The sequence below is a fragment of the Oncorhynchus masou genome, chromosome 11 (genome assembly GCF_036934945.1).
Source record: "Oncorhynchus masou masou isolate Uvic2021 chromosome 11, UVic_Omas_1.1, whole genome shotgun sequence".
NCBI lineage: Eukaryota > Metazoa > Chordata > Actinopteri > Salmoniformes > Salmonidae > Oncorhynchus > Oncorhynchus masou.
Genome location: NC_088222.1, coordinates 10,727,330 through 10,742,956, shown reverse-complemented (window position 1 = coordinate 10,742,956; position 15,627 = coordinate 10,727,330). Strand labels below are relative to the sequence as shown.

The 15,627-nt window shown below is 43.2% G+C and overlaps 1 protein-coding gene across 6 annotated transcripts in view; it reads left to right on the top strand.

Annotated features, from left to right (window-relative positions):
* Window positions 1-15,627, top strand: part of sema4d (sema domain, immunoglobulin domain (Ig), transmembrane domain (TM) and short cytoplasmic domain, (semaphorin) 4D) — a 75,835-nt gene that overhangs the window by 54,939 nt on the left and 5,269 nt on the right. For 4 of the 6 annotated variants that reach the window (XM_064977368.1, XM_064977371.1, XM_064977369.1 and 1 more), the window contains 9 exons: window positions 508-624; window positions 2,701-2,852; window positions 3,483-3,658; window positions 6,643-6,799; window positions 6,969-7,191; window positions 7,419-7,534; window positions 11,020-11,192; window positions 11,358-11,404; window positions 11,670-15,494. In XM_064977368.1, coding sequence (XP_064833440.1) covers window positions 508-624; window positions 2,701-2,852; window positions 3,483-3,658; window positions 6,643-6,799; window positions 6,969-7,191; window positions 7,419-7,534; window positions 11,020-11,192; window positions 11,358-11,404; window positions 11,670-12,697 — 2,189 coding nt within the window. In that variant the 3' untranslated portion in view covers window positions 12,698-15,494. Of the gene's footprint in view, window positions 1-507; window positions 625-2,700; window positions 2,853-3,482; window positions 3,659-6,642; window positions 6,800-6,968; window positions 7,192-7,418; window positions 7,535-11,019; window positions 11,193-11,357; window positions 11,405-11,669; window positions 15,495-15,627 lie in introns of those variants that run through there. The other 2 variants (XM_064977373.1, XM_064977372.1) reach the window with 1 other exon arrangement.

Sequence of the window (15,627 nt, the reverse complement as noted above, 5' to 3'; positions counted from 1 at the left end):
CAGGTGGTAGGCCCAGATTACATCAGGTGGTAGGCCCAGATTACATCAGGTGGTAGGCCCAGATTACATCAGGTGGTAGGCCCAGATTACATCAGGTGGTAGGCCCAGATTACATCAGGTGGTAGGCCCAGATTACATCAGGTGGTAGGCCCAGATTACATCAGGTGGTAGGCCCAGATTACATCAGGTGGTAGGCCCAGATTACATCAGGTGGTAGGCCCAGATTACATCCGGTGGTAGGCCCAGATTACATCCGGTGGTAGGCCCAGATTACATCCGGTGGTAGGCCCAGATTACATCAGGTGGTAGGCCCAGATTACATCCGGTGGTAGGCCCAGATTACATCCGGTGGTAGGCCCAGATTACATCCGGTGGTAGGCCCAGATTACATCCGGTGGTAGGCCCAGATTACATCAACTGCTTAGGCCTGAAAAACAACCGAACCTGGTTTAGAGAATTTTTAAAATCTTTATGATACATTTTGTGTTTTCTTTCCTGTCTTTTTAGATGGAGAACTTTACTCTGGAACGTCGTATAACTTCTTAGGAAGTGAGCCGATCATCTCCAGATATTCTCTTTCACAGAGTCTGTTGCGGACAGAGTATTCAACATCTTGGCTGAACGGTAAGATACCTGCTCCTCTCCAAATAAGGAATTGACCGTATCAGTGTTACTACACTTGAACCCTTTACACTCGTACCCGGGTATACGGGTTGAAAATGGCAGATTTGGACACTGATAAGCACCTAAATTGGAACACAGTGGCTGTACAGTAACATAAATGAGGTCAGAGTTCAGGCTCTGCACTTCACAGCGCTGTATGGGGTTTTGACTGAAATCCATTCAGCACCGCACGCAACAAGAAGTTTCCCTCATTCAGTAACTTTTGCAAATGTTTTGTTGTCTGAGTGAGAGAAAAGCTGTAAATGAAGAGGACTCTGTATTTAGAAAGATGAGACATTGAGGATTATAATAAAATACTGCTTTGGCGTCATACAAGCTACTCAAAAACCTGTAAATCCAAATGTGCACTTCACATTTCCATGTTAATATACAGTGTCCACGTTTATGATCACTGTTTGATATACAGTTACAAGATGACATGGCGTCAGACCCTGGGTTGTTCTGAACAGAACAATCATATTTGTTTGTCTATTGTGAAGAAAATTTACCGTTGAACACGTACACCTGAATGCACTCGTGACTCGTTTCTATCCACGGCAGAATTACAATTGCACTCTCTGAATTGCCTCGTTGCCTAAAAGAAAGTATTTTATAACTTAGCTAGTCATGTTGGCAATAGAACAAGCTTTCAAATGATGCCCATCTGTCCCAGATTTAGATTTATAATGGGTCGTTTTTGAATTGCGTTAAACAACAGTAATTGTGTGAAGGTGGGGACGCGGAGTTGGGTTCCAAACAACTACATGTGTGCTAGAGTCAGTTCCTCGACGGCAAAAACGTACAGTCGAAGACTCTTCTTTGAGTCTTAAAAGTGCATTGAAAGCACCTTTTGGAGAGGTGTGTGTGTGGAGACACCAGTTAGTCCTCTCATTCAAAACCTTGTCATTTATTTGGTCTTATGTTGCACCTACCCCACATTTTAAAGGAATATTCTGATCATGTTACTGAATGTATCCAGAGTATTTTCAGAGTCTGTTATCCACAAATGCAGCTGAAAGTACAGGAAATGTGAAATGCACATAAAATCAACATCGTATGATTTTGTTGGTATTCAGTTTTGTCAGGTGAACTGTTGTCCTCAACTTTGGTCAAATAATTTTCTCCATCTCCAAACGGTTCCCTTTTCAATTGCTACCATGGTTATGCATATGCTTTTCATATTTATTCTGTAAGAGACATTTCTGTTTAGCCCATCTAGGCCAATTCCCACGAGTGTAAAGGGTTTTAAGGAGCTCACATCAAAGATCCTCTAAAAAGTAACAGCTGATCAACCTTCAAGTTTTCCTCACTCACAATATACAGACAAATCTGGAGGTGAAAGAAACGCACACCTGTTTAGCAGAGGTGCTGGCTGAGGGGAGTAGAACACCTGTTTAGGAGAGGTGCTGGCTGAGGGGAGTAGAACACCTGTTTAGGAGAGGTGCTGGCTAAGGGGAGTAGAACACCTGGTTAGGAGAGGTGCTGGCTAAGGGGAGTAGAACACCTGGTTAGGAGGGGTGCTGGCTAAGGGGAGTAGAACACCTGTTTAGGAGAGGTGCTGGCTAAGGGGAGTAGAACACCTGGTTAGGAGAGGTGCTGGCTAAGGGGAGTAGAACACCTGGTTAGGAGGGGTGCTGGCTAAGGGGAGTAGAACACCTGTTTAGGAGAGGTGCTGGCTAAGGGGAGTAGAACACCTGGTTAGGAGAGGTGCTGGCTGAGGGGAGTAGAACACCTGTTTAGGAGAGGTGCTGGCTGAGGGGAGTAGAACACCTGTTTAGGAGAGGTGCTGACTGAGGGGAGTAGAACACCTGTTTAGGAGAGGTGCTGACTGAGGGGAGTAGAACACCTGTTTAGGAGAGGTGCTGGCTGAGGGGAGTAGAACACCTGTTTAGGAGAGGTGCTGGCTGAGGGGAGTAGAACACCTGTTTAGGAGAGGTGCTGACTAGTGGAGTAGAACACTTGTGTGGTTCTCTTTTTCAATATGCAGAGAAACCATTAATTTACCACTGACCATGAATATCTCTCTCGACCCCATAGAACCCAGTTTTGTTTTTGCTGATGTCATCAGAGAGGGGAAGAACAGTGCAGATGGCGAGGACGATAAGATCTACTACTTCTTCACTGAGGTGTCTGTGGAGTACGAGTTCTTTGGCAAGCTGCTCATCCCCAGGATAGCACGCGTCTGTAAGGTCAGGACACGTCAGCGGAACGGCTAACCATCTGCCACTGGCACTACCACGCCGCTCCCTGCCTCATCGCCCCACGTCTCGCTCTCCCCCCACCTCTCGCTCTCCCCCCACCTCTCGCTCTCCCCCCACCTCTCGCTCTCCCCCCACCTCTCGCTCTCCCCCCACCTCTCGCTCTCCCCCACCTCTCGCTCTCCCCCACCTCTCGCTCTCCCCCCCCTCTCTCCCTCTCGCCGCCCTCCGCCTCTCTCTCTCGCCCTCCCTCTCGCCTCTCTCTCTCTCGCCCTTGCCCTCTCGCTCGCTCTTTCTCTCGCCCTTTCCCTCCGCCCTCTCGCTCGCCCTTTCCCTCCGCCCTCCCTCTCGCCTCTCTCTCTCGCCCTCCCTCTCGCCTCTTTCTCTCGCCCTTTCCCTCCGCCCTCTCGCTCGCCCTTTCCCTCGCCCTCCCCCCTCTCGGTCTTTCCTACTCTTTTGCTTCTTCCTACCACAGTACAGTTTGTTCACTGTGTTCGGTTTCAACTGCCTATGGGTTCAATTCCTGCAGGGATCAATTCTACATAAATTATATTTGGATGAATGCGTCTGCTAAGTGTCATATGTTATTATTATATATGAATGTGCCTCATCTCTCTGCAGGGTGATCTGGGGGGCCAACGGACGCTACAGAAGAAATGGACCAGTTTCCTGAAGGCCAAGCTGGTGTGTTCCATGCCAGAGCTCAACTTCGTGTTCAACGTGGTTAATGATGTGTTCATACTGAAGACTGCTGACTGGAGAGAGACTGTCATCTACGGAGTGTTCACATCCCAGTGGTGAGTTGGGATTCTCAGTCAGGACACTGTAATAACTCTGACTCCATTTCATTAACATGTTACACTTCCTTCAGAAAGTATTCACCTCTAGACTTATTCTACATTTTGGTGTTACAGCCTTGAATTCAAAATGGACTCAAAAACATTCTCAATCAACTACACACAACACCCTATAATGACGAAATGAAATGTTTTTTGATAATTTATTGATAACGAAATGCTGAAAGATCTCATTTGCATAAGTATTCAAACTCCTGAGTCAATACTTTTGTAGAAGCTTTCCACACCTGGATTGTGCAACATTTGCTCATTTTTTTAAAATTTTTTATTATTCAAGCTCTGTCAAATTGGTTGTTGCTCATTGCTAGACAACCATGTTCAGGTCTTGCCATAGATTTTCCAGATTTAAGTCAAAACTGTAACTCGGCCACTCAGGAACATTCACTGTCTTGGTAAGTAACTCCAGTGTAGATTTGGCCTTGTGTTTTAGGTTATTGTCCTGCTGGATTGAGAATTCCTCTCCCAGTGTCTGTTGGAAAGCAGACTGAACCAGGTTTTCCTCTAGGATTTTGCCTGTGCTTAGCTCTATTCAGTCTATTTTTATCCTGAAAAACTCCCCAGTCTTTAACGATTACAAGCTGACCCCTAACATGATACAGCCACCACTATGCTTGAAACTATGGAGAGTGGTACTGTGAATGAATGTAATGTGTTCTGTTGGATTTGCCCCAAACGCAACAATTAGTATTCAGGACAAAAAGTGAATTGCTTTGCCACATTTTTTAGCAGTATTACTTTAGTGCCTTGTTGCAAACAGGATGCATGTTTTGGAATGTTTTTATTCTGTACAGGCTTCCTTTTCACTCTGTCAATTAGTTACAACGTTTAATGGCTGTGAGAGGAGAAAACAGGATGGATCAACAGTGTAGTTCCTCAACAAAACTAACCTGTTTTAACGTCATGATTGGAATCATGGTGACATTTCCTGAGTGGTTTCCCCGGCAACAGGAACATCTGTCCCCGACCGACCAAAACAATATATAATAATCTTGGTAGACCAAGAGGAGTAGTCAGTTCTTTCGAACAATCGATTGATCTAAATTTATTAACCTGTATTTTTCCATATATAGACACACATCCTATGTTTTAATCAAATCAACTAGATGCACTGAGCTTGTCTGATGCTCTAAGCTGTTTGATGATTAAATAATTAAGATGCACAAATGACAAGAGGGAGTCCTACCGCATTTGATTTGTGCTGGGCCTGGCTCAGACTTGCTACGCCTTGTAAAAAAAAAATACTCTGACGATCAACCGTTTCTCTCTCCTCCCTGCTGCAGCGACCACCACAGAACATTGACAGTGTTTATCATGCTGTCTGTGTTGCTGAAGCTGTAACATAATTACAGACATTTCTGACTGAGAAGTTTTGTTCCAGAAATCCCTCATTTGTTTGGGAAAAACATTCCCTATTCCCTCATCCCCTTTGCTCTCTCTACGTGACACGTATGCATCTCATGCACGTGAGGGCCTGACCTATAGCACATCATCACATCAATAAATTGGTTATAACAAACTCTGAACAACGTAACAGCAAAATGGATGCAGAGGACGTGACAAACTGGAAATGGGGGAATGTGTACTGGTTTCTCAGGAAGTAAAGGGGAAGTCAGATGTGTGGAATAAATGTGACTCGTTGTTAAATACTGGAGATGAAGAAAAAGAAGGTAAGGAACAAGCTTTGTCTGCGTATTATGTTTCCAAACAGATGCTGTTAGATTACAATAAACCTTTTCTGACTGTTTGGAACAGTTTAAACACTAAATAAATTAAAAGCGTACCAGAGAGTGTTGTGATGTTTAAAACAAAAGCATTTATCGCAGCAAAGACTAAACAGCCGCATGCATTTGTAAATGCAATTGCCTAAATGGAACGATTTATTTATTTTTCACACTAATTATTGAACTCGCTTAGTTATTTTATTTTAAAATTAAAATGCTTGATTGCAACATGGTCTAGGAAAAAGGCGCCAATTCAACAGCGCGCTGTTTCAGAACCACCGACAGCAACCGCGAACAAATGCAGGAGAGAGCGCATTAGTTATAAAATAATAATATTTGTGTTCGTGTTGCACCATTGTTCTTTATCATGTACAGTTTCAGTAACACGTGTCTTAAAGGGGTGGACTGTACCATCCCCATAGCCTCCAGAATGGATTAGTCCACTCATAGGCGGAAATCAGACAGTTGTCTTGTACACCATGAATCATTTCATTGACTACTGCTCGACTAAAGAAATCTCGATCGACCAAACAATCGACCAGTCGACTAAATTCAGTCAGCCCTTGGAAGGACACCTCTCTCTGTAGTAACTGGGTGTATTGATACTCCATCCAAAGTGTAATTATAACTTCATGCTCAAAGGGATATTCAATGTCTGATTTTTTTAGTTTTTTTATCCATCTGCCAATATGTGCCCTTCTTTACGAGGCATTGGAAAACATCCCTGGTCTTTGTGGTTGAATCTGTGTTTGAAATTCACTGCTCGACTGAGGGATCTTACAGATAATTGTATATGTGGGGTACAGAGATGAAGTAGTGTTTAACCTGATTTTTGATTGACTATCGCACACAAGTTGCATGGACAAAGGGGTTTAACACCTTATACTTATTGACTGAAGGAATTTCAATGTTCATTTTAATTAGTTTGAAAAAATAATTATATATTTTTTTACATTCCACTAACATTATGGGGTATTGTATGTAGGCCAGTGACAACATATTATTTTAAATCCATTTTTTAAATTCAGGCAGTAACACAACAAAATGTGGAAAAAGTCAAGAGGTGTGAATACTTTCTGAAGGCACTGTCATTTTACCACGGCGTTAATGGGTGTAGGAGCGACCACATCTCACCGTGGCAGTGGTAACACCCACTTGTGGAAGGGTGTTCTGTGACATTGTCTTTGTCTCTTTCTTGTCCAGGGGAAACGTAGGCCTGTCTGCAGTGTGTGCCTACGACATGTTGTCAGTAGAAAATGTGTTCTCCCAAGGGAAATACATGCAGAAAGCCACAGTGGAACAGTCTCACACCAAGTGGGTGAGGTACAACGGGATCACCCCCACCCCTCGCCCAGGAGCTGTAAGTGTTGCTTGCTGAAATCACCTTCTAAACATGTCTACATCTTCTTCTTTTTTTGTAGTTGTGTTTAATTATACGTTTCCCCTTGGATTGAATTGTCATATTTTGGACTCGGTTAGAGCGTTGTATCCTTCATAGCATCATCCCTCTCACTCCTATCCATCTGTAGTGCATCAACAACCACCACCGTCTCCAGAACATCAGCAGCTCTCTCCACCTGCCTGACAAGACCCTGCAGTTTGTTAAGGACCATCCCTTACTGGAAGACCCTGTCCTTCCCATCGGCAACGGGCCCAAACTCATCACCAAGGACGTCAGCTACACCCAAATCGCTGTGGAGAGGGTGCAGGCGCTGGACAACAACTTATATGATGTCATATTTACTGGGACCGGTAGGCGCCAACGGTTCTCAGGGGAGCTGGCTGGGGTTCAGAGGACAGTGTTGTGTGGGAGTTAGGGTCAATTCCATTTTAATTCGGTTAATTAAAATGTTCCTCGTTGTTGTGAAAGGTGTTTGTATTTGGTGGGATTATGATCAACTCTCAGCTCCTGATGAAGACAAAAGGGACGTCTTTCAGTCCTTGATATGGCGTTGACGTTTCCCCCTCTAACCCTTTAGATAAAGGACTTCTGCATAAATCGGTGGTGTATGACGGGCTGGTCCATACAGTGGAAGAGATTCAGCTTCTCCACAAATCTGAGCCTATCAAGACCTTGCTTCTGTCATCACAAGGGGTAAGTCAAAGAGAGATGGAAGGAGACTCTCACATCCGTGTCTCACGGAAAGTGAGTTCTCCTCTCCTGTGATAACACAAAAACTGAGGAAGACGTCGAAACGTCAGTCACCAGTTCGCATCATGTACAATGGATTAAAAGGGAGCAAAAATAAATACGTCTCTTTCAAGTTCCATTTCAAAGTTTTTCTTGTTAAGCCATTTCCAATAAAACTAAAGCTATTGAATAACCAAGACAAGCTAAGCTTTATTTCTCATTTTGAGAAGTCTACCTACCCACTAACTTTGGCTCTCGATTTGGATTCCATGTCCGTGTGAAACTGTTCAACTCGAGAGTAGAGAAAGGGAAGTTGCCGACCAGAGACGACAAGTCTGCGCCGATGTTAAAACCACAACTTCTCTGTGAATGAATAATGAGCATTGTTTGCTCTCTACGGGCCAGACTTACACGGCATTTAAGCATTTTTACAGACACTGTAAAACAAAAAATGTGTTGACTTTGAAGGTGTATGTTAATCTTTAGTGTGCGTGTGTGTGTGTCTGTATCGTCAGGTTAGGTTGCTGTAATTGGCGCGTATCAGACTTAAAAGAAAAACGTGTCTTTTCTCTGCAACTTCCCTACCATTGCACTTCGCTATTATCAGTAGCATTTCATTCTTATTATTGAAGTTATTACCTATGAATATTAGTCTAGTATACAAATGAAGACTTGTAATATTGGAGAGGAATTCTGAAAGAAATCAGATGTGAACTATTCACACCAAGTCTGTTTGGTTTTGCCCCACTTTTCCTAACAATTCACATAACTTCCCCAACGCTGCTTTAAAAAATGTAAATATATGTATTTAACCTTTTTATTTAACTAAGGAAGTCAGTTAAGAACAAATTATTATTTACAATGATAAGGCATAAGGCCTCCTGCGCAGACGGGGGGGGCCTGGGATTTAAAATGTTTTATAAATACAATATAAAAATAGGACAAAACACACATCGCAACAAGAGAGACACAACAACACTACATGAAGAGAGACCTAAGACAACAACATAGCAACACATAACAACACAGCATGGTAGCAACACAACATGACAACAACATGGTAGCAATACAACATGACAGCAACATGGTAGCAATACAACATGACAACAACATGGTATCTCTGTGCATTCAAATTGCCATCGTGTTCATTGTCCTTAGCTTATGCCTGCCCATACCATAACCCTACCACCACCATGGGGCACTCTGTTCACAACGTTGATGTCAGCAAACCGCTCACCCACACGACACCATACACGTGGTCTGAAGTTGTGAGGCCGGTTGGCTGTACTGCTAAATTCTCTAAAACAACATTGGAGTTGGCTTATGGTAGAGAAATTAACATTCGGTTCTCTGACAACAGCTCTGTTGGACATTCCTGCAGTCAGCATGCCAATTGCACGCTCCTTCAACTTGAGATATCTGTGGCGTTGTGTGACAAATCTGCACATTTTAGATTGGCCTTTTAATGTCCCCAGCACCAGGTGCACCTGTGTAATGATCATGCTGTTGAATCAGCTTCTTGATATGCCACACCTGTCAGGTGGATGGATTATCTTGGCGAAGGAGAAAAGCTCACTAACAGGGATGTAAACAAATTTGTGCACAAAATTAGAGAGAAATAAGATTTTTGTGTGTGTGGAACATTTCTGGGGTCTTTATTTCAGCTCATGACACATGGGACCAACACTTTACATGTTGCGTTTCTATTTTTGTTCTGTGTATAGAGTTTAAAACTAATAGGCCTAGGTCTATTCAAGGAGAGAAGCATCGATCGATCCTCTTGCTTGCTGAATGGCTATAAAATAGGCGACAGTACAACGTTGGCCATGAACTGGCATAGGGGTTTGAATGGCGAGAGTGACGTATAGCCTAGCTCTGGTGTGATGTGTTTACATTGGCTAAATTGATACCTTGCTGCACCGATGCATTGCAAACGTAAAAAAACAGACAAATTAATTCACACAAGGTGAATTGTGCAGCCTGTCAGTGGCAGTGTCCCAGATAACAATTTAATTGGTCAACAACTTATTATCGAATAAAGAAAATATGTTACAAAAATAATAAAGCTTGTGGCAGGACGATATTTTGCAACTGGTGTAAACAGATGTGCTCGTATAGATTTTTTTTTTCTTCTTACAAATTATTCGTTTTGAAAATAACAGACTTGGTGAGAAAGGGCCTTTAACTGAAATGTGTCATTTAAAAATCATGACGGGAGCGTTATATATATATATATATATATATATATATATATTTTCACCTTTATTTAACCAGGTGGGCTAGTTGAGAACAAGTTCTCATTTGCAACTGCGACCTGGCCAAGATAAAGCATAGCAGTGTAAACAGACAACAGAGTTACACATGGAGTAAACAATTAACAAGTCAATAACACAGTAGAAAAAAAAGTCTATATACATTGTGTGCAAAAGGCATGAGAAGGTAGGCGAATAATTACAATTTTGCAGATTAACACTGGAGTGGTAAATGATCAGATGGTCATGTACAGGTAGAGATATTGGTGTGCAAAAGAGCAGAAAAGTAAATAAATAAAAACAGTATGGGGATGAGGTAGGTAAAATTGGGTGGGCTATTTACCGATAGACTATAGAGAGAATCAGCGAACTCTCACTCACACACACACACACACACACACACACACACACACGTAAAAGCACCCATTAATCAAAGAAACCAGCATATGTCAGACTCAAGCAAATATACATTTTTTCATGAAAACGTTAATAAAAATCTAGGCCTACTTTAAGCTTTTTGAAAGTAGTATATAAGATAATGAATTGACAAGGAAAGGATGAAGGTGAGAGACCGCTATGCAATAGTATGAAGTTGAAATGTAACAATATTAAAATGGAAACAAATAAACGCAACATGTTCATAGCCTATTTATCAGCGTTGATTAGTCTATAAATGGAGAAAAAAAAGATTCCTTGTCGAATTATTCCATGCCAGGTTGGAGATGATTGACACATTGGCGCATTATAGGCCTCAGAGCCAGAACAACCATGTTGACCGCTGTTGAATAATTAACAAAGAGCCACACTATTTTTATTTACTAGCAAGCAATGAAAATGTGCCTTGTATAAAAGGAAGTACACGTATATAAAAAAATGTACTGAAGAGCCATAGCCTATAGGCCAGCGCTTAGACAGCCCCACTCAACTAGCGGATTAGCTGCTGGAGCTTAAAACAACAATTGGAAAGAGAAGATGTAGAAGGACTAAGTTATAATCATTAGTAAACACTCCCGCTATTAGGTGAAATTTATCAACATGAAATTGCAGTTAATTATTAAATAAGTACCCCAAAATAAATGTAGGCCTATTTTAAATGTATTTGATAGTTATTTTCTTTTCATTGCTGTTTTCAGTCATAAGTCAGTTAGATGGTATTCAGCTCCCGTCACAGACCTTTGTGTGTGGCTGTGTTCACAGACGAGGTCCCTGTACGCTGGCTCGGACTCGGGCGTGGTGCAGTCTCCTACTGCGTTCTGTGACAAGTACCCATCCTGTTCAGACTGTATCTTGACCCGGGACCCTTACTGTGCCTGGGACCCAGACTCTTCCACCTGTGTCAACATCTTCCACACCCAGGGCCTCACACACCGGTAACACTCCTTTTATAATGGCATTAGGATTATCAGCACAATGCAAAACCTACGTGTTTTTACTGCCTCGGTGTAACCCAGTCCATCCTGTTTCTCCAACTACAAGCCTGAAAGTGTCGACCCTGATCTATGTCTACCTAATGTCAGTGATGTTTTGTTTTTCAGGAACTTGATCCAGAGCCTTAACGGTGACGCAGACAAGTGTCCCTCAGGTCTGTAACCTCTGCATTTTAACGTGACCAAAGTCTCTGCATACTGACTAGCTATTGGCAGAGAGACGGGCTGCACTGCTTAAAGTAAACAAATACACTCATTTAGGAATGTCTTTATCGCTTTAGTTTAATTGCTATATAAGCATCTTACTTACCAGAGATTTCACATTAAACACAGCATTAAAAAAACCGCAAGGAAGTTCAGGACAGATCTAGTAACACCAGCCCTCTCTTCAGAGAGTAAACTCCTCTCCTCTCCTCACAGCGCCAGGGATCTCCGTGGAAAACTACCAGCGTGTGACAGTTAAACCAGGGAGCTCGGCTGAGCTGCCATGCCTGGTTCAGTCCAACCTGGCCGTGGTGGTCTGGAAGCAGAACAGCAGCACCATGACCGAGGCCTCCAAGTTCCACCTGATGGGTGAGACGGGTCTGCTCATTTACAGTGTGGCCCCAGAGGACCAAGGCCTGTACGAGTGCTGGTCACTGGAGTGGGCCCCTGTTGCAGGGAAGAACTTCAGCCGCCTCCTGGCTGGGTATGTCCTAGACCTGGATGTCCCCAGGAGGCCTTCACCACGAGGCCACCCCCCTCAGACCGCCAGCACCCTCAGCTCCGCTCACCCCCACCACCAGTCCACCGCTGCCACTGAAGGTAATAACGGTAACACCGTGAGACCCCTCCCACTAACTTCAGCCCCTCCCAGCTCCACCGCCCTCACCTCACCACCACCCACTCACAGCGCCTCGTCATCACTAACCACGCCCCCCAGCAGCAGCAACACCGCCAGGCTCCAGCCCAAACTCCTTCCCCCCAGCTCCAGCGCCCTCCCGCTCCCAGAGACCCGGGACCCTGCGACAGAGTACCTCCAACACGACAACAGCAGTACTTTCCTCTTCCTCTTCCTCCTGTTCTTCCTCCTCTTCCTGGCTGCCCTGGTCTACAACTGTTACATGCAGTACCTACCGGGGCCGTGTCTTCGTCTTCGTGCGGCTCTGCTGGGAAGCCAGAAGAAGCCCCAACCTGAGTATTTAGCCTGCGAGGCCGGCCTCATGGAGCCCGTCACAGTAGACAAGCTGGACGTAAAGGATCAGATCCGCCTGACTCAGAACGGGGTACAGCTCCGAGCCTTGAGGGACACCGGCTATGAGACCGAGCCAGAGTGTAGCAACGGCAAGGTCCCCTCTCGCAGCTACGGGGGAGAAGACAGTCCTTCTAAAGAGAAGCCCTTTGACGTGGACTGTGACTCTCAGCCCATTGAATATGCAGACGCAGATCAAGAAGCATCACCGTACTAAAAGATGCACATCTCAGCTTCTCTGTTAACTAGTGCAAGAAATATTAAGGCTTGTTATTTATAGGGGTCTTCTCCCTCGCTGGCTCTCTCCACATAGTGGGTCTATACATACAAACCTGTGTGTTATACATAAGCTCAGTGGCCACCTCTCTTTCAGAAGGACAGACGGAGGCAGAGTACTTCAGTTATTAGGAGGTCAAGTCACACATCCCGCTTGCCTTCAGAGATTCTCTTACTCACTCTGGCTACCCCAAGACCAATCAAATGTAGGGCCTACTAACTAAATATTAAAATCATAGCCTAATCTCTGTGCAAACCTGTAACCATCTCGCTCTGCATTTTTCCAGCAAGAAACGCTGATTTTTATTCCAAATTGGAAACATTGTTTACCAAATTGGTAAGTTAACTTGTTTTCCAAATTGGAGCCTTTTTTAGTTATTTTTTTTGTACAATTCTGGGAGCTTCTTCTTCTAAGGCTGTTATAACATGGGAGCTTCTTCTTCTAAGGTTGTTAAAACATAACTTGTTTTTTGTATTTTTCTGAATATTCAGTGAATAAGGCTATTTGACGTAGTAGGTCAGCTGCTTTCCATCTCAACTTATAGGACGATCTCCTCTAGAACCTATAGTACCATCTTCTCTAGGACGATCTCCTCTAGAACCTATTGTACCATCTTCTCTAGGATGATCTCTAGAACCTATAGTACCATCTCCTCTAGAACCTATAGTACCATCTCCTCTAGAACCTATAGTACCATCTCCTCTAGAACCTCTAGGATCTCCTCTAGGACAATCTCCTCTAGAACCTCTAGGACGATCTGTAAATTCTCAGGGACGGTTTGTTAGTTCGCTCTATGCCTTGTTCTCTGGTGGTTGTCGATAAACAGACAACCACTGGTGGCCAGTGACTGACTGACGGAAAAGATGTGGTATGACTGATATGAGATCTATAGATATTTATACAATGGGTGGGTCTAATCCTGGACGCTGATTGATTAAAACTGCATTCCAACCGGTATCTATTCCACAAGTTACCACTGGCTAAAGCTATAACGTTGAATTGCCTATTTACTCTGTTCAATCCACTGTTTCATCAGCCCAGCCACTATAAAAAAGCATCTCGACATAATCTACCATTTCTTTAAGACTAGCAATTGGTTTTCAGTAGTCTGTCTCTCTCTGACATTTGCAACACTGTTTCAGTATTGAAATTCGATCTTCAGCTGTCCCATAGTAATGAATGTGTCGGATGAGACAGGCAGGCAGCTTTTCTCAGCCAGTCAAAATCATGAATCAGCGTCATTTTTATGGATTGTATACAAAGAAATGTAAATCGAAAACCGAACAAAATGAAGTGCAGCTAATTTGCAGTCTTTCCATCTTCAGTTTGAAGTGATTGTGTTAGCTGTGTTGTTGACTAGCTCCTCGGTGTCCTGACGAGAGCACATTTCTATGCCAGGTGAAATCGTGCCTCATTAGCTCATCTTTATGGATGTATCCGGATGTATACAAAGAAATGTCACTAGAAAACGGCTTAAGCAAATGCAGCTACTTTGTTGTTATTCTGGCTGCACTCTTTGACGTGACTAAGTTAGCCAGCCAGCTAGCTAGCAAGCAAAGGATAAAAACGTTGCCAGCCAATAGAACATCAAGAACGAACGACTGGGTCGCGTCTCTGGCAACCGAACCAATAGAACAAACGACCAGCCGGCTTGGATAGCAACCCTAGATTTGTGTTGGGACTATATTTTGTGGAAGGATGAAATGGTATGAATAAATTCATCAAAATAATGTTTTTAATTAAAATATATAAATCATTATTTGAATTTGTTGGTAACCCGTTGTATAAAAGTGATAATGCCCTCAAGCCGGGGTTCGGAGGATGTATTGGCACAGTTTTCGACTTCGTCTCGGGCCTAACAACACCCGTGCCAGTATATCCTCCGAGCACCGGCTGGAGGGCATTATCACTTACATCTAGTCGCATTCCTTACATGTTTGACAAGGACCATTTTAAAGATTAAGTCTGAGGCATCATCAGCTGTTTTTATGAAAAGAGGACTTGGTTTTGGTAATCATCCCGTTTTATGAAAAGAGGACTTGGTTTTGGTAATCATCCCGTTTTATTAAAGGAGGACGTGGTTTTGGTAATCATCCCCTGTTTCATGAAAGGAGGAGTTTTTGGTAATCATCCCGTTTTATTAAAGGAGGACGTGGTTTTGGTAATCATCCCCTGTTTCATGAAAGGAGGAGGTTTTGGTAATCCTGTTTTTATACGGCGACAGAAGAAAGCAAAATGCTGAAATGAGTGAACGTGACTCACTAGATGACGACGACGGGAAATGCTGGACACTCAAACCACTGCTGTCTGAAGAGCACAGACCTCTCCAGAGCTACACGGCTCTATTCTAACTCTGTCTCTCGTCATCTCCTGTGAATCCACAATTCCAATGGTACGAAGACACGTGAACTCTGGGGTCATATTTACTAGACATGAGCTTCCTCCATATTAACCTGTGTTGGTTAGTTTTCCCCACTGGTCATGTCAGTATGTACAGTTCGAGTCCAGATTAAGCTTCTCTAATGTTAGAAGCTTTGTAAAATGAAAAGGTGAAATATTATAAAGAATTTCTGTTTTCTTTGTCCATAGAACATTGGCACTGGAAGTAATCAGATGTTTTTTTTTATTGAATGAAGCTTTAAGTTTTACTCTTTTAAATATGATTATTTAGTAATAACTGTCCGACTTGTATGTTCTCATTTTATTATAGTGTAGTAACGTTGTTTTTTAATTTCTATGGATGTATTGGTTCACAAAGCCTCTTTAATATTTAGACCTATAGCCTCCCCTCCTGTGTCTGTCTGTTTCACACATTTCTCTTACTGCCTGGCTGTTGTCCTTAGAGAACTCTCCTTTCTCTCCTTCGGCTC